Source organism: Leucopleurus acutus, assembly GCF_964270905.1.
Source record: "Leucopleurus acutus genome assembly, chromosome: 6".
NCBI classification, from domain to species: Eukaryota; Metazoa; Chordata; class Mammalia; order Artiodactyla; family Delphinidae; genus Leucopleurus; species Leucopleurus acutus.
This window is the reverse complement of record NC_139149.1, coordinates 99,732,526-99,750,555: the sequence shown is the minus strand read 5'-3', so window position 1 is coordinate 99,750,555 and position 18,030 is coordinate 99,732,526. Positions and strand designations below refer to the sequence as shown.

The window sequence follows — 18,030 nt, the reverse complement described above, 5'->3', positions numbered from 1 at the left end:
AGAAAGAAAACTATGTCAAAGTGATGCCTGCTTCACTGAGCCAACAGCATCAGTCAGCCATTCCAGTTATGCAGCACCCAAATATTGGGTGTGCAGTTGAGGTGTGTGTACCAGTGCATGAAGTGACCTGGCTCACAGTGTGTAAGCATGAAGCTGAATGCCAGGCATCCAGACTGAACAGTGACCCAAGAGTTGGCAAGTCCAGGAGGTAACAAGGTTCTCCGGGGCTGCAGCAGCAGTACAACTACCTCCTCGAAGGCCTTGCCTTAGTTGCTTTATTAGTCATTTTCTTTAAGACAACTCCTTAAAGATAAAATAGTTTCTGGCTGAAGGAAGATTCTATACGCCTTATCCCTGAATTGTAATTTTCCATGTTTAGCCTCTGTCCCATCTGGCTGTAAGTTAGTTTGACCTGTTTGCCAAATGTACTTAATTTTTTTAAACTGTTATAGTTTAGATTGACTGGTTTTCGATGATTATAAGCCATTTCAATATATTAGTAATATATTCTTGAATATGAAGAATTTGTATGAATTCTCCATTTAAAGAACTTAAAACATCTAAAACTAAGTACTTAATAATCCCCCATAAAACCTCCTTCTGCAGTCTTCCCTATCTCAGTAATGACAGTTCAGTACTTAGAGTTTATCAGTACAGCAGTGTGGTATTTCTTAACTTTTCTTTTCTTTCTCTTGCACCCCTACATCCCATATGTCAGCAAATCCTTTGAGCTTTTCCTTAAAAATACAACCAGAATCTGACCTCTTTTTACTACCTCCACTGACACCGCTGTGGTCCAAACCACCATCATCTCTTGACTGGATTGTTGCAATACCTTCTGACTGATCACTGTGTTTCTGCCCTTGTCTCTCTGTAGTCTATTTTAAACACATTAGCCAAAGTGATCCATTTAAAATGGACATTAGTTCATGTCGGTCCTCTGCTCATAACCCTTAAAATAAAAGCTGAAATTCTTGCCATGATCTACAAAACTCCGTAAGATTTGCCTTTCAGCAACCCCTCTCTCCCAGTTAACTCTCTTACTTCATCTCTTATCACTCTTTCCCCTTGCTCATTCTGTTCGAACCAAACTAGCTTTCTTGCTTTATTTGTTTTTATTTATTTATTTATTTATTTATTTATGGCTGCATTGGGTCTTCGTGGCTGCGCATGGGCTTTCTCTAGTTGCGGTGAGTGGGGGCTACTCTTCATTGTGGTGTGTGGGGCTTCTCATTGTGGTGGATTCTTGTTGTGGAGTACAGGCTCTAGGCACACGGGCTTCAGTAGTTGTGGCTCGTGGGCTCTAGAGCGCAGCCTCAGTAGTTGTGGCACACGGGCTTAGTTGCTTCATGGCATGTGGGATCTTCCCAGACCAGGGGTCGAACCCGTGTCCTCTGCATTGGCAGACAGATTCTTTTTTTTTTCTTTTTTAAATTAACTTTTATTAGAGTATAGTTGATATACAGTGTTTTGTTAGTTTCTGCCATACAGCAAAGTGTATCAGTTATACATATACATACATCCACTCTCTTTTGATTCTATTCCCATATAGGTCATTACAGAGTATTGAGTAGAGTTCCCTGTGCTATATAGTAGGTTCTTACTAGTTATCTGTTTTATATAGTAGTGTGTATATGTAAATCCCAGTCTTCCAACTTATCCCCCCCACTTTTCCCCCTTGGTTACCATAAGTTTGTTTTCTGCATATGTGACTCTACTTCTGTTTTGTAAATAGCTTCATTTGTACCATATTTTTCAGATTCCACATATAAGCAATATCATATGATATTTGTCTTTTTCTGTCTGACTTATTTCACTCAATATGACAGTCTCTAGGTGCATCCATGTTGCTGCAAATGGCATTATTTCATTCTTTTTTATGGCTGAGTAATATTCCATTGTATATATGTGCCACATCTTCTTTATCTGTGCTTCCGTCGATGGACATTTAGGTTCCTTCCATGTCCTGGCTATTGTAAATAGTGCTGGCAGACAGATTCTTAACAGCTGTGCCACCAGGGAAGTCCTTCTTGCTTTTTAAAAAAAATGCCAGGGCTTCCCTGGTGGCGCAGTGGTTAAGAGTCTGCCTGCCGATGCAGGGGATGCAGGTTCGTGCCCCGGTCCGGGAAGATCCCACATGCCGTGGAGCGGCTGGGCCCGTGAGCCATGGCCGCTGAGCCTGCACGTCCGGAGCCTGTGCTCCGCAATGGGAGAGGCCACAACAGTGAGAGGCCCGCGTACAACAAATAAATAAATAAAATTTTAAAATGCCAGGATCCTGGTACCTCACAGCCTTTTCACTTACTGTTTCTCTTTCCCCATATTATCACATAGCTAGTGCCCTCCCTTCTCCATATCTTTATGTAAAAATCACTTGCTCAGTGAGGCATTTTCTTGCTACCATATCTAAAATTCCAGCCATCTACTCTCATCTTTTGCTTCCCTCTTCTATACTTTCTTTTTCTTCTTTAACACTTACCTAGCATACTATATATTTTACTTATGTATGTATTTTTATTGTATCTCTTCTCCAGTATAATGAAAGCTTCATGACGGGACATATTTTTGTCTTGGTTTGTTCTCTGCTACAACCCCAGTGCCAAGAACAGTTTCAGCATATAGGAGACATATTCAGTGATGCATAACAAATTGTCCCAAACTTAGCAGCTTAAAACAACATCCACTTAACTCAGTTCTGTAGGTCAGAAGTCTAGGCAGGGTATGGCTGAGTTCTTTGCTCAGGTATCAGAAAGCTGAAATCAAGGTGTTGGCTGGAGTCCCCTTCTAAGCTCATTAAGGTTGTGAGCAGAATTTAGTTCCTTTCAGTTGTAGTACTAAGGTCCCCATTTTTTTGTTAGCTGTTGACTGGGGCAACTCATTTCCTAAAGGTTGCCTATTGTTTCTTGCCATGTGGCCTCTATAGGAAGTTCACAACAGTGCTATTTGCTTTCTTCAGGCCAGCAGTACATGTCTCTGACTTTTAATCTGTGACTTCCTCTGTTTGAGACCTCTAGACCCAGATTTAAAGAGTTTATGTAATAAGGCCTCAACCATTCAGATAATCTCCTTTTTGATGAACTCTACAGTTAAGATTAATAACATTAATTATATCTGCAAAATCTCTTTTGCCATGTAAAGTAACATCATCATGGGAGTGATAGCTCATCATAATCACAGTCCTCCCACACTCAAAGGGGATAGAATTATACAAGGAAGGGCAAGGGTCATCTTAGAATTCTGCCTAGGAGAGAGGCACTCAATAAATGTTTATTTAATGAAGAACAGATGTATTCTTACAGTCCCTAGTCTTCAACTGTTGCAATAGAGAACTGGGACAGGAAAATGAATATTACTAAAAATGCTGATAATGCAGACAAAATGAAAAACAGTCAACTAAAACTAAGTAAAAGAAATAAGTTGGCTTCCAGGTAAATTGAATATGATGTTTTGATCTCTGAGCCCATTTTCTGAAATTCTATAAAATGTATCCAAACAATTCTGCTACCGAACAGAGCTGCCTACACGCTTACTGAGAACACATAGTATTTTCAATTTGACACATTGTTCATTTAGTCAAAAACTGGAAATAGTCCAGATGTCCATCAATATGGAAAAATTGTGGCATGCTCATACAGCTTAATACTAGGCAACAATGAAAAATGGGCTATAGCCATTTGCAACAAGCATGGTTGAATCTTATAATCATGTTGAACAAAATAAGCTAGTTAAAAGAAAACATTCTGTATGGTTCCATTTATGTAAGGTTCAGAAAAGGTAAAACTCAACTGTTTTTTTAAAAATTTTTTATTGAAGTATAGTTATTTACAGTATCATGTAACTTTCAGGTATATAGCATAGTGATTCAGTTATATGTGTATATTCTTTTACAGATTCTTTTTCCTTATAGATTATTACATAATATTGGGTATAGTTCCCTGTGCTATATAGTAGGTCCTTGTTGGTTATCTATTTTATACATAGTAGTGTGTATATGTTAATCCCAGCCTCCTCATTTATCCCTCCCCCCACACCCCTTTCCCCTTTGGTAACCATAAGTTTGTTTTTTGTGTCTGTGAGTCTTTCTGTTTTGGAAATAAATTCATTTGTATCTTTTTTGTTCTTCTAGATTCCACATATAAGTGATATCATATGATACTTGTTTTTGTCTGGCTTACTTCACTTGGTATGATTAAACCTAGGTCCATCCACATTGCTGCAAATGGCGTTATTTCTTTTTTTAATGGCTGAGTAGTATTCCATTGTATAGATATCTAACATCTTTATTTATTCATCTGCCAGGGGACACTTAGGTTGCTTCCATGTCTTGGGTATTGTAAATAGTGCTGCAGTGAACATTGGGGTACATGTATCTTTTCGAATTATGGTTTTCTCTGGATATATGGCCAGGAGTGGGATCACAAGATCACATGATAGCCCTATTTTTAGTTTTTTAAGGAACCTGCATACTGTTCTGCATACTGGCTGCAGCAGTTTACATTCCCACAAATAGTGTAGGAGGGTTCCTGTTTCTCCACACCCCCTGCAGCATTTATTATTCATAGACTTTTTGATGATGGCCATTCTGACCAGTGTGAGGTGATACCTCATTGTAGTTTTGATTTGCATTTCTTTGATAATTAGCGATGTTGAGCATCTTTTCATGTGCCTTTTGGCCATCTTTGTGTCTTCTTTGGAGAAATGTCTGTTTAGGTCTTCTGCCCATTTTTTGATTGTTCGTTTGTTTTTTTGATATTGAGCTGTATGAGCTGTTTGTATATTTTTTTTACTGAAGTATAGTTATTTTACAGTGTTGTGTTAATTTCTGCTGTACAGCAAAGTGATTCAGTTATACATATATACATTTTTTTATATTCTTTTTCATTATGGTTTATCATAGGATATTGACTGTAGTCCCCTGTGCTGTATACAGTGGGACCTTGTTTATCCATTCTATATATAGTAGCTTACATCTGCTAACCCCAACCTCCCACACTATCCTTCCCCCCAACCCCCTCCCCCTTGACAACCACCAGTCTGTTATCTATGTCCGTGATTCTGTTTCTGTTTCATAGATAGGTTCATTTGTGTCATATTTTAGATTCCACATGTAAGTGATATCATATGGTATTTGTCTTTCTCTTTCTGACTTACTTCACTTAGTATGATAATCTTTAGTTGCATCCGTGTTGCTGCAAATAGCATTATTTCGTTCTTTTTTTATGGCTGACAATTCCGTTTTTTAGAATGTGTTTGAGCCTGTATGACTATCAGTCTAAAGCAAGTAGAGGGACTTCCCTGGTGGTCCAGTGGTTAAGACTCTGCACTCCCAGTGCAGGGGGCCCAGGTTCGATCCCTGGTTGGGGAACTAGATCCCACATGCATGCTGCAACTAAGAGTTGACATGCCGCAATGAAGATCCTGTGTGCTGCAACTAAGACTGGGCACAGCCAAAATAAATAAAATTTTTTTAAATAAATAAATTAAATAAATAAAGCAAGTAGATATAGGAAGGGGTTAACATACTCAAAAAACAGGGTGACCACAAATCAAAAACACAATAGATTCACAAAAATCAAAAAGAAGAAAACACAAGCATCGAATAAAAGGAAATTATCAAGCCACAAAAAGAAAAAGAAAGGAACAAAGAAGAAACAGAATCAACTGGAAAATAAGGCTTAAAATGGCAATATATACGTATCTATTAACAATTACCTTAAATGTCAATGGACTACATGCTCCAATCAAAAGACATAGAGTGGCAGATTGGATAAAAAACCAAAACTCAACTGTTGTGTTGGAAGTCAGGATAATAGTTATCTTTTGGAAGTAAGAAAGGGATAGTGATTGGGAAGAGGCATGTGAGGGGGCTTATAGGGAGTTCATAGTGTTCTATTTCTTGAGTTGAGTGGTGATTACATGTGTGTGTTAACTGATAATCCATCAAGCTATACAACTTTGACTGGTTCACTTTTCTATATATATATTATACTTTAGTGTTTTAAAGTTTGGGGGTTTTTTGGAAAGTATAAAAATTTTAAATTTAGCATTTTAAGAAAGTACTTAAACACTTTCAATTGATGTTTTACCTGTATAAATTTAATAAGGGTTAAAGTAAGCATGAGAAAAGTTTTAAATGTTTATTTCTCATGCCTAGTCATGGTCTCTCAGTACCTGATAAGTTCAGTGGGGGAGCAGTGTTTCTGAAGTATATTTGTATTTATTTTGTATTGCACAGTTAGGCTTCTAAATTCTTATATTTGTCTTCTTTTATTTTTACAGATGTGGAGAGATTATTCCCAAAAGAGAACAGTTTAATGACCTCTCCATTGACCTTCCTCGAAGGAAAAAGCCACTCCCTCCTCGTTCAATTCAAGATTCCCTTGATCTTTTCTTTAGGGTAAATAATATCTTTTGGTATTTCCACATAACTATATTTTATATATCATAGATAATTGTATTTGAAGTTGGTTTCTTTAAGGCAGAGTTTTGACAAAATAGTTGCAGGGGAAACAAATGAGAAATATTTATAAATAGTATTTTTTAGGAGCTTGGTAAATATGGTTGTTAACTGATTGTAGATGAAAATTAATTGCTCAAGTAGATTATACATCTAACTCAACAGCAAGTGTTTTAGACAACCTTAGAAACATTTGTTTGTAAACAAATAATAGGAAGTGACATATGCTAAAATTGGGTAATGTGAGTCAAAATTGGAGACACTATTCTAAGTTAGTATACTAAGATCTGAGGAATGAAAAAAAATACTTTTTGCTTCTCCTTAGGTTATATGTACCATGTTAGAAACAGAAAGGACAAGTCATGTTTATTCAGAGCTATAGATAAATGTTTGCATTTGTGTTATACTGTTACAGATACTCAAAGTTTCTGGGGCATAATTGGACATGTTGTGTAGCAGTCCTTATAATTGATGGCAGTTTGCCATCTGTATAATAGTGGTTCTTGTTTTGTTGTAGCAAATGGGCAGGGTTGTCATCCTAAGATTTAAAAAAAAAAAAAGACCTCTGTTCTTGAAATGATGAGTATTCAGCTCCACCCAAGGATAAATATTCTGCTTTTCTTTTTGTTTTAGTCATTCCTTATAATTCCTGTTATTATCGTAGAATTTGAAGCTTTTCCTGTGTATCTTTACCCCCATTTTTTAAGGATTTCTTGTTTCAGTTTTCTCTAGGTAATGATATCCACCCCAAACTTTGGTCCTTTTAGAGCAGTTGTTCTTAGTGGGCTGTCACCAGAAGATTGAGTTCCATTATAAGAAAGGGGTAGAGTTACACCTAACAGACCAGGAACTCCGCCTAACCTGAAGGTGATCTTATCTCTGCTATGGCCAAATGTTAAAATCTGGATATACTCTTGGTAGTGGTTCTTGTGTATCCATGGGGAAAAGGTTGAGAATCTGCTACTATAGTTTAGTTACTGTCATAAATTGAGATGTTTCCTTGGTAAAAAAAGGAAATTAGGAATTCTGAAACAGGGCATGATATTATAACTATATTTTGAGGATTAGGTCTTAATTTAGTAAGGCTTATGATTCTAGACACAAAATTTAAACTGGTCGGAGTTGTCATTCCACTGAACTAGTATGACTAGAGAAATTAGCATTTAATGGGGCAGTGCTAATTCAACTTTATACTTTATTTTTCCCTCTTGTCTTTTTACAGGCAGAAGAACTTGAGTATTCCTGTGAGAAGTGTGGTGGGAAATGTGCTCTTGTCAGGCACAAATTTAACAGGCTACCCAGGTAAAATTAATTGGCTCTTCAATTTTTCTTCTTTAAAGTACTTACAAATATTACTGAATAAGTGAGGCTTATCACATGGATTGGTAAAGAAGGTCAGCAAAGCTGAGATATGAAGAGGGTAGAGAATGGAAAGCTACAATTCTCTTGTATAAGAAAGGAAGAAGATTTGGAAAGTTGAAGAAGAGAAGGAACCTGAGAGTCCCAAGAAGATGGCAACAAGAGAACGAGGCTGATGAGACTTTGGAATAATGATGGGGACTTACTAGAAAATTTTTAATTCAGTAATGTGTAACACTCAATTATAATTTGTTGTGCATGTACATTTTATAGAACTTTTTTTTTTTTTTTTTTTTTTTTTTTGGGTACGTGGGCCTCTCACTGTTGTGGCCTCTCCCGTTGCGGAGCACAGGCTCCGGACGCGCAGGCTCAGCGGCCATGGCTCACGGGCACAGCTGCTCCGCGGCATGTGGGATCCTCCCAGACCGGGGCACGAACCCGTGTCCCCCGCATCGGCAGGCGGACTCTCAACCACTGTGCCACCAGGGAAGCCCATATAGAACTTTTTTATAAGTGGAGAAAACTTTTTATTTCTCTCTTACCTTTCTCTAGAGAATGTGCTACTGAAATAAGAATAGTTCTTGTCAAAAGTCATCTTAAAAAAATTAATTTTCACCATCAAACATAAGGGCTGTTTAACACTTTATTTATTTTAATAAATTTATTTATTTTTGACTGTGTTGGGTCTTCGTTGCTGTGTGCAGGCCTTCTCTAGTTGCAGTGAGCAGGTTTCTCATTGCGGTGGCTTCTCTTGTTGCGGAGCACGGGCTCTAGGTGTGCAGGCTTCAGTAGTTGTGGCTCGTGGACTCTAGAGCACAGGCTTATTAGTTGTGGCACATGGGCTTAGTTGCTCCGCGGCATGTGGGATATTCCCAGACCAGGGCTCGAACCCATGTCCCCTGCATTAGCAGGCGGATTCTTAACCACTACGCCACCAGGGAAGTCCTGTTTAACACTTTAAATTACCATTTGTCGTTATATAACATCCATTTTTTGGTAAACTATATAACATTGAAATAAATAATTTAGGGATTTGATCCATTATCAATACCAATATTCTAAAATTAGTTTTCTTGTCTGATGTGTTTTGATTTTTTTCCTAGGAACATTATTTTACTGAGACCTCCCAATTAATAATTAATATCTACCCAATGCCTGTGTTTTATTTTTATTCTTAGTACCTAGCACAATGCCTAGCACATGGCAAGTATTCAGTAAATGTTCTTTGACAGATCTTTAGTTCAGCCTAATGTAGTCTTTAAATCAAAAGCTGTCTAACATGGTTAGTTACAGTGATCTCTTCTTACCTGTAAGAGAGCTACCTCTATTATGTATAAACTAATAATGTTATCATCTCCTGTTTTTCAGGATCCTCATTCTTCATTTGAAACGATATAGCTTCAATGTTGCTCTCTCACTTAACAACAAGATTGGGCAGCAAGTCATCATTCCAAGATACCTGACCCTCTCATCTCATTGCACTGAAAATACAAAACCACCCTTCAACCTTGGTTGGAGTGCACAAATGGCAATGTAAGTCCTTGAGAATTTCTTTCCCTTTTGAAGTAGAAAGGCTTTTAGTATCTGATCAAAAGAATGACTGAACTACATAACATGACTCCAGGTAAAATCAGACCAAGAAGGAGATTTTTATTTTGCTTTATTTTGGGACTTTGTGCTAAGTTTTACCTGATTTAAGTAATTGAATAAAATGCTTAAACAAAAACTTGCAACATATATTAATTGCCTTTCATAATAAATTACCTTTTCCGGGAGTGCTCCTTACTCTTTTAGATCACTAGAAGATAGTTTGATACATTTGGGGAATATAAACCAAATTTGCATGATCGTAAGAGTCACTTGAACACTAAAAATACTGATTCCTGTGTTTGTTCCTTAGGAGTTCTGTTTCAGCAAATCTGATATAGGGCTGGGGAATCAATATTTTTAACAAATGCCTCTGCTGACTCTGGAGTATGCAAACTTGAGAAACAGTACATTAAATATTATGCTGGGACCCCCAAAATAGATTGTGTCTTCATAAATGTATTATTACCAGTTTGAGCAAAGAACTTCAATGGCTCCTCAAAATTTTTCCTTGAGAAAAGAAGTAACTTTTACATTCTATTTTGCGTCATCATGAATGCCAGGAAAACCTTAAGACTTCTCTAAATGTTGCTCTTTCTTCTGCGTACTTGCATTACTTTGGAGCCATATATTGTAGTTCTTTTTTATACTTGAACACTAGTTTGGTATAATCATAAAGTTCTAGAGCTTTAGAGGTGAAAGGGATTTTAGAGATTTTTGTCTTTCTTAATTTTACAGAGGAGATCCAAGGAAATTAAGTGATTTTCTTAAGCTCATACAGTTAGTAACTGGAAGAGCCAGGTCTCTTCATTGACATGGAATAATAGACATTACAGAAAGCAAATGAACATTTGCTAACATGAATTAATGAAGTTTTGTAAAAATTATTCCCCTTGGATTAATAATTGAAATATATTCTACATCATGTACATTTACACTAAAGGCCTCAATAAGTCAATAACAACATGTTCCCAGAGAATCAGTGTTTCTGGATTTTTCTCTTATGGCCTTTCATTAGAATAGATGTCTTTGCTTGATGGAAACTGCCCTCTACTGGTGGAGCTAGTATTCTTTCTGGCAGTACTTTCAAACCATTAGCCAAGGCTGTTTAATGATCACAAGCCTGAAACCAGGCTCTCTGACTCGGTGATATGATAGCTTTAAAATTTTGAACAAATTCCTTGACCTGTCTGTAGGGAAAATAACAGGGTAGTTGTGAACATTAAATGAGGTAATACACAAGAGTTCTTACTACAGTGCCTGACATCTAGTAAGTCCTCAATAAATGAGAGCTATTGTTATTTTATTGCCTAAAAGAACTGAGACAAAGAGAATTTCCCAAGTTGTTCTCTTTATATTGTATTTGACTTCGTTTTCAATGTTGTTTATTTAGATCATTAGATAAGGAAGAGCCTAGAGAAAGTATTTTGTTTTCTCTTTTGGCCTCTATTGTTAGTTTAAAAGTATTATAATTGTTTGCTTTTCAAGAGGATATATAAGGGACTATAATACAGAATAATTCATTTAATAAGTTAAATATATTTTTAGTAATAGTAATTGTATACATATATATTTTCTAATTTTCTGATAGTTCTAGACCATTGAAAGCCTCTCAAATGGTGAATTCCTGCATCACCAGCCCTTCTACACCTTCAAAGTGAGTTATATTTCTTGTGTACCCAAAATTTGTATTTTTAAGGATTTGGCTTACCCTGATTTCCAAGATTATCCCCTCCCCTTTTCTTATTGTTTCTCTTTTTGCATGATAATTGCTCTGCATTACTGTACTTTGGAATTTTCCTGAATATGCTTTAAACTGTAATTTAGTGAGTATCAAGTTTTTAACACTGAATCAAGTTCAGATGGTCCTCTCAAAATTTTGTTTTAAAACTTCTTAAATCATCTGTTGTATGTAATATTTTCATCCTACAACTCTAGAAATTGACTAATGATGAGGGATTTTAAGGATTGAAGGGTTAAAATAACCCCTACTGGTATAAAAAGCACCATTCTTCAAATATACACATGGAGATCCCAAAATATCTTTTCACCTGTTGCTAGCCAGTGTGGAACTTCTTGTCTTAGACACTGAGCTGGAGCTATTCTGAAAGGGGACAGGAAAACAAATACACATTAGAATGTAGCTATTCTACAAATGTTTTTTGCTTAAGACCAAAAGTTTCTCCAAGAAGGAAACAAATTCCTTTTTTTTTAAAATACCTCCTCTGTGATTTGACTAGAACCACAGTTCCTGATTAGACATTTCTAAATGACTTCGTTGTCATTTGTCTTTAAAATTAGTTTTTCTAAAAATTTGATGTCCCAAAGTACTTTTAGAAAAGAGACACTTTTGTTGTTTAAGGGCTTTTGGGGGGCTTATATAACCATAAAATGACATTTGGGAATTGCTATTTTCTTTTCCTCCTGTTAATTATTTTTCAGTGCAATTAAAACCAGATGACTAACTGACTAGAAATCTGAAATGGTACCGATATGAATACTCTTGCCCGTTCTCAAGATACAAATGAGCAATACCACTTGGCTGCTTAGAAAGTGAGCAAGTGATGCATTTACAGGATGAATATTTTTCCTTACTACAGGCAAGCTGCCTTCTGTGAATATAGTAACTATTAATGGAATGCACTCTTTATGTACCAAATCACTATAGCTTCAAGAAAGAGATGGTTTCATTGGGCATCATTATACTTGGCATGGTCAATCTGTTCTCCAGGGTCTTACTGCTATGAGAATTTGAGAGTTGGTCAATAAAGGATGATTAGGCCCTAGAAGACCTGTCATGCCGATCAAACTTAAAAGAGGCTGAGCTATGAACCAGAATACGATTGGTTCTTCTATAATGTCCTTTGTCACATTTGACCCTGGTATATTAGTAGCCAGGTGTCACCTTCCTTCAGCAAAGTATTTACATGGATAAATAAATCAATATGTTCAGTTTTGCTTGGTGAGCATGAAATCAGAAATGAAGAATTAAGATGGCTAATTGGCTATTTCTAAGTTATATTAACCCTTTTTGAACACATATTGGGAGGCTATTCAAGTGTTCAGACTGAAGTGCAGTGATATCCTGGCTGCTCTCAGCCAAAGATTATGGTTGGGTTCATCACTGACCACTTGCCTCTTTTCTTTGATCTACGTTGCTACGCAATCCTCCTGATTTCCATTGTGGCCTCTTATTTCTTGGTGCCATCATTCTACATGTTTATTTACAGTTTTCACATTTAGATTATTGCATTTTCCAATTTCCATTTTACATTTTTTTTTTTAGTACAGCATATGAATTTATGTTAACCTTCATCAAAGAAAATTTGTGCTTTTTGACCTTTACCACTTTTTCCTTTAGTTTATTTTCAGCTCACTTAGAAGACAACACAGTAACACCTTACTTATCTGGTATCATTGAAGAATAATATTTGATATTCCAAATAAATGAATTTTTATAAAACTGAAGCTTGTCCTTATAAACATTGCCTTTTTAATTTTAATCTTTACAATGTTTTAACCATTTTAGATGGTTATATCTCTGTAAGCTTACAGAATTCCTTATATTAAATAAAATACACTGCAGATAATTTAAATATATTGTAATTACTTAAAATTGGCATTGTAAATATCAGTTATTACACTGTGTTTTAATATGATAATGCCCTCAGAGGCTCTTAATTCTTATAAGACAGTTTACCTTTACATTAAATTACTTTATAGTTCTTTATTGCCCTTTTTGTGGTTATTCTCTGTCATTTCTTAGCTCTCATTTCTTGATGAACTTGCTACATTATTTTATACACTATTTCCTGGGGAAATAGGGTCCCTGCCTGAAGAGTAAAGTTCATGGGCTTTGAAACTGCTGCCTTCCTCAGAGGCGTTTTTGTTTTGTTTTGTTTTGTTTTGTTTACTTTTAAGTTCCTGTGTTCTAGAAGGTAGAGGTTGCCAGAAGTTGGACCTACATATAAATGGATAAGTGGAATGTTACTGTTAATTTCAAAGTACATGGATCATAATTTAAAAGAGCAAAAATTAGTCCTCATGTACTCTCTTGTCAAAAATGTATTCATTGCTATGTCTGCATGCATTCAGTAAAGTACTTGCTTTATAAAGCCAGTAACAAACTTCTTTGGAGTTGATCATTAAAAGAAAAAAGGCACAAAGTGATTGGTTTACTGATAATATATAATAGCATAAGAGTTGTCTGATTTTCAAAGCATGGCTCTTTTGGAGTAGGGCAAAGGTAATTCTTAAATATACCTCTTTTCATATATCTTTTTTTCTCTGTTAAATCATTCTCCATAATGGAAAAGCTTTTTGTTTTAATTGATATTTATACTTCAAAAAAATAACAAGGACAAATGTTTATTTGTCAGACTTACATAGGGTTTTTTTGTTTGTTCGTTTTTCTTAAATTACAGGAATTTCACCTTCAAATCCAAGAACTCCTTGGCTTTATGCCTTGATTCAGACAGTGAAGATGAGCTTAAACGCTCTGTGGCCCTTAGCCAGAGACTTTGTGAAATGTCAGGCAGTGAACAGCAGCAGGAAGACCTGGAAAAGGTAAGTAATTTCTCACCAAAATATCTGACTGTCCAAACAAATGCCTTTCATAACCAGCATCAGCAAACTTAAATACACAGGATGGATCATTTCTTGTGAATGAGGATTTTTCAGGTGTACTCTTAGCACCTTTCAGTATGCAGTATGATATTATTAACTGTAGTCACCATACTGTACATTACATCCCTGTGACTTATTTATTTTATAACTGGAAGTTTATACCTTTTTGCCCCTTCACCCATTTCACTCACTCCCTAGCCCCCACCTCTGGTAACAACCAATGTGTTCTCTGTATCTGTGAGCTTAGTTTTTTTGTTTGTTTGATTTTTAGATTCCACATGTAAGTGAGATCATACATTATTTGTCTTTGTGTAACTTATTTCCCTCAGGGTCCTTCAGTGATGTCACAAATGGCAAGATTTCTTTCTTCCTTCCTTCCTTCCTTCCCTCCCTCCCTCCCTCCCTCCGTCAGTTCCTTCCTTGTTGCTGTGCGTGGGCTTTCTCTAGTTTCAGCCAGGAGGGGCTACTCTGTTGCGGTGCGCAGGCTTCTCATTGCGGTGGCTTCTCTTGTTGCGGAGCACGGGGCTCTAGGCGCGCGGGCTTCAGTAGTTGTGGCGCATGGGCTCTAGAGCGCAGGCTCAGTACTTGTGTTGCACAGGCTTAGTTGATCTGCAGCATGTGGGATCTCCCCAGACCAGGGCTCGAACCCGTGTCCCCTGCGTTGGCAGGTGGATTCTTAACCACTGTGCCACCAGGGGAGTCTCTATCACTTTAAACTCCAAGATTGCTATATTTGTAGGCATTCTGGTTTCTTCTAAAAGCAGCTCTATTCTTCAGGATTCAAAATCTTGCAGACTAGAACCTGGTAAGTCTGAATTGGAAAACTCAGGATTTGACGGAATGAGTGAAGAAGAGCTTCTAGCAGCTGTTTTAGAGATAAGTAAAAGAGAAGCTTCACCACCTCTCAGTCATGAAGATGATGATAAACCAACCAGCAGCCCTGATACCGGATTTGCAGAAGATGATATTCAAGAAATGTCTGAAAATCCAGACCCTGTGGAAACTGAGAAGCCAAAAACAGTCACAGAGCCCGGTAGGTTTAATGAAAATAAACATCTGTTAAACAGGCACAGCTGTGTTCCAAAGCTTTATAGTAACAAATGACTTCTACATAATGGGAGGTGAGATGGATCTGAATAACAGAGCTAATAATATTTTTGTGCTTTTTTTTTTTCTAACAGTTTAAAAAAATGAGAAGCAAATATTGTGAGTTAGTATCCAGAGGCTAGTGGTAAAGTATGCCATGTTCCTTTAGGTGTACATCAAAAGAAAAGTTAGTATTCTTGTGCATTTAAAAAATGTTTGTGTCAGGGCTTCCCTGGTGGCGCAGTGGTTGAGAGTCCGCCTGCCGATGCAGGGGACACGGGTTCGTGCCCCGGTCCAGGAAGATCCCACATGCCGTGGAGCGGCTGGGCCCGTGAGCCACGGCCGCTGCTGGGCCCGTGAGCCATGGCCGCTGAGCCTGCGCGTCCGAAGCCTGTGCTCTGCAACGGGAGAGGCCACAACAGTGAGAGGCCCACGTACCTCAAAAAAAAAAAAAAAATGTTTGTGTCAGTTTTTGGTCACTTTTTTCACACCACTGCTCTCAGAAATTTGTGTAATTCTTCATTTTTGTATATCTGAACTTATACCAAGTTTTAATGTATAAATAATTTAAGTTCTCCATTCTTCTTTGGGTTCATCCCTTCATAATGGTGGCAAGACCACTGAACTAAGAGGGTCTTGGGTGTCTAGTCTTAGCTATACCACCTACTAGTTATAAATTTCTAAATAGGTAATTTAACCTCTTTGATACTCAGTTTTCTTACCTCTGTATGGGGAATCTACCAGACCTACTTCAGATAGTTGTGGGTAGAATGTTAGATAGTATATACATATTATGTAAAGCGCTATGCAGATAAAAATTATTTTTGTGGTAATTTTTACTCATATTTTGTTATTTCTCAAGCTATCACTTCAAACAACAGAGCTGAGCCTCCTTGCCTTGCACTATGGGTATTTTAAGATTTTTTAAGTAGAAAATTTTCACTTCCTTTTCCTGGGGCCAAGTCTAATATTTTCTCCTGATATCTTTAGTATCTATATCTTTAGTATCTGTATCTAGGTAGCTAGCTAACGTGTTTCCGTATATCAAGCCTAGGATTTTGGAGATGAAGAGAATAGTAGTATATCACAAAATTATTTTCTGTATTCTTGGGGTTGTTAGGGCCTCCTCAGTTTTGAATTATTTTATGTGCAAGTAAAATAAGAGTATTTCCTCAACTTAACTGGAAACAAAAAGCTGATGATTTTTGTATATAGATGTTTCCTTTTTTTTCTTTTTTCTTTACACCTTTTTTTACCTCTTGATGCAAGTACCCTTATGAAGTCCCCTTCTCTTACTAAAGTTATAATCACTGCCCTTGGAAGTGAATCCTAGATACTAGATCATTTCATCAGTAAGAATTTCAGTATCACTAAAAGATAAGAACTCTTTTTACAAAAACCTATCCTCCATATCATTATCATACTTTAAAAATCAATAATAATTCTAAGGAACGATCCAATGTGATCAAACCCTCCATAAGGTTTTATTTTGAAAGTTTCAAATCCAGAGAGAAATTGAAGAATAAAACAATATATACTTTTATACCCTTCACCTAGATTCATTAACATTTTGTCACATTTTTTTCTCTCCCTTCCACACTGCCCCTGTGTGTATGTGTAGTTGTGCAGCAGTTACCCCAAAATTAGTGCTTTACAACAACAGTAACTTTAATATCTCATTACTGTGGATTGACTGGTCTTAGCTGCTAGTTTTTTCTGCTCTGTGTGATGTTGGCTGGGGTTTAACTGCGCTACAACATCCAAGATGGCTCACCTTGGCACATGGGTTGTGTTGGTTAGAAGGGTCAGCTGAGCTGGCTAGATATCCTCTCTGTTCTTCTGGTCCCCTCTCCCTGGCCATCTCCCTTCCCCTCTTCTCCTCAGCTTTTCATCTCTTCATGTAATCTCAGGGCCTCTCCCTTCCTGTATGGCCTCTTCAGCATGGTAGCCAAACTTCTTACATGATAGCTCAGGGCTCCCAAAAGCACAAAAGAGGCTGCTGCCAGGCCTCCTTAATGTATAGGCTCAAAATTGGGACAGAATCAATTCCATCACATTTCATTAAAGCACTCACAGGACCTGCCCAGATTCACTGTGAGGTGGACCACACAGAGTTAGAATACCTGTAGGCATGGTTCATTGGAGGCCATCTTTAGAGATTGCACGTGCGTGCGTGCGTACACACACACACACACACACACACACACACACTCTTTTCTTAATGGAACCATTTGAAGTTGCAGGTATCATAATACTTCACCCTAAAATACTTAAGCCTGACTCTCCTAAGTACACGGAAGTTTTCCTATATAACAATTGTCATACCTAAGAATATTAACAGTAATTCCATATGTAGTTCTAATATGTAGCCCACATACACATTTACCCAATTATCTCCAAAATATTTTTTACACTTTTTAAAAAATCTAGAACCCAAAGCTTACCCCCTGCATTTGGTTGTTAGGTCCCTTTAGTCCCTAGTCAGGCCAATTTTTCTTTGAAAGACTCCCATTATGGATTGTCCTACTATTCTTTTAAGTATAAGCTGGGTTTTTTCCCCCATACCCTAAAACTTCAGAGCCTAGAGATGGTTTTTTCCTTGTTGCTCATTGCCATTTCCAACTGCTTGTCTTCTTTCATCCTACAAAAACCCCAGCTCCTTTGGTACGTGACTTCAGACTTTGCCACCTATTATCTCTGTCTGTAGCTCTCTTTTACCATCCAGTCACTCCATGCCCATCAGCATTCTTAGGGCTTTCGGCATCCTCATAAGTGACCATTTCAACAGCCTGGTTTCTCAATTCCTAATCTTATTTCCAAAGAACTTTTCTTCTACCCCATCTTGATAACTGCCAAAACTCATACCCTAAACCAGTAGCTCTCAAAGTGTGTCCCCAGGCCATCAGTATCATGTA

The 18,030-nt window shown here is 37.2% G+C and overlaps 1 protein-coding gene across 1 annotated transcript in view; it reads left to right on the top strand.

Annotated features, from left to right (window-relative positions):
- USP37 (ubiquitin specific peptidase 37) overlaps window positions 1-18,030 on the top strand; it is a 90,412-nt gene that overhangs the window by 50,846 nt on the left and 21,536 nt on the right. The window contains exons 15-20 of the mRNA XM_082840657.1: window positions 6,280-6,397; window positions 7,680-7,759; window positions 9,185-9,349; window positions 10,995-11,060; window positions 13,828-13,969; window positions 14,807-15,062. Of these exons, the coding sequence (XP_082696783.1) occupies window positions 6,280-6,397; window positions 7,680-7,759; window positions 9,185-9,349; window positions 10,995-11,060; window positions 13,828-13,969; window positions 14,807-15,062 (827 nt within the window). The remainder of the gene's footprint in view (window positions 1-6,279; window positions 6,398-7,679; window positions 7,760-9,184; window positions 9,350-10,994; window positions 11,061-13,827; window positions 13,970-14,806; window positions 15,063-18,030) is intronic.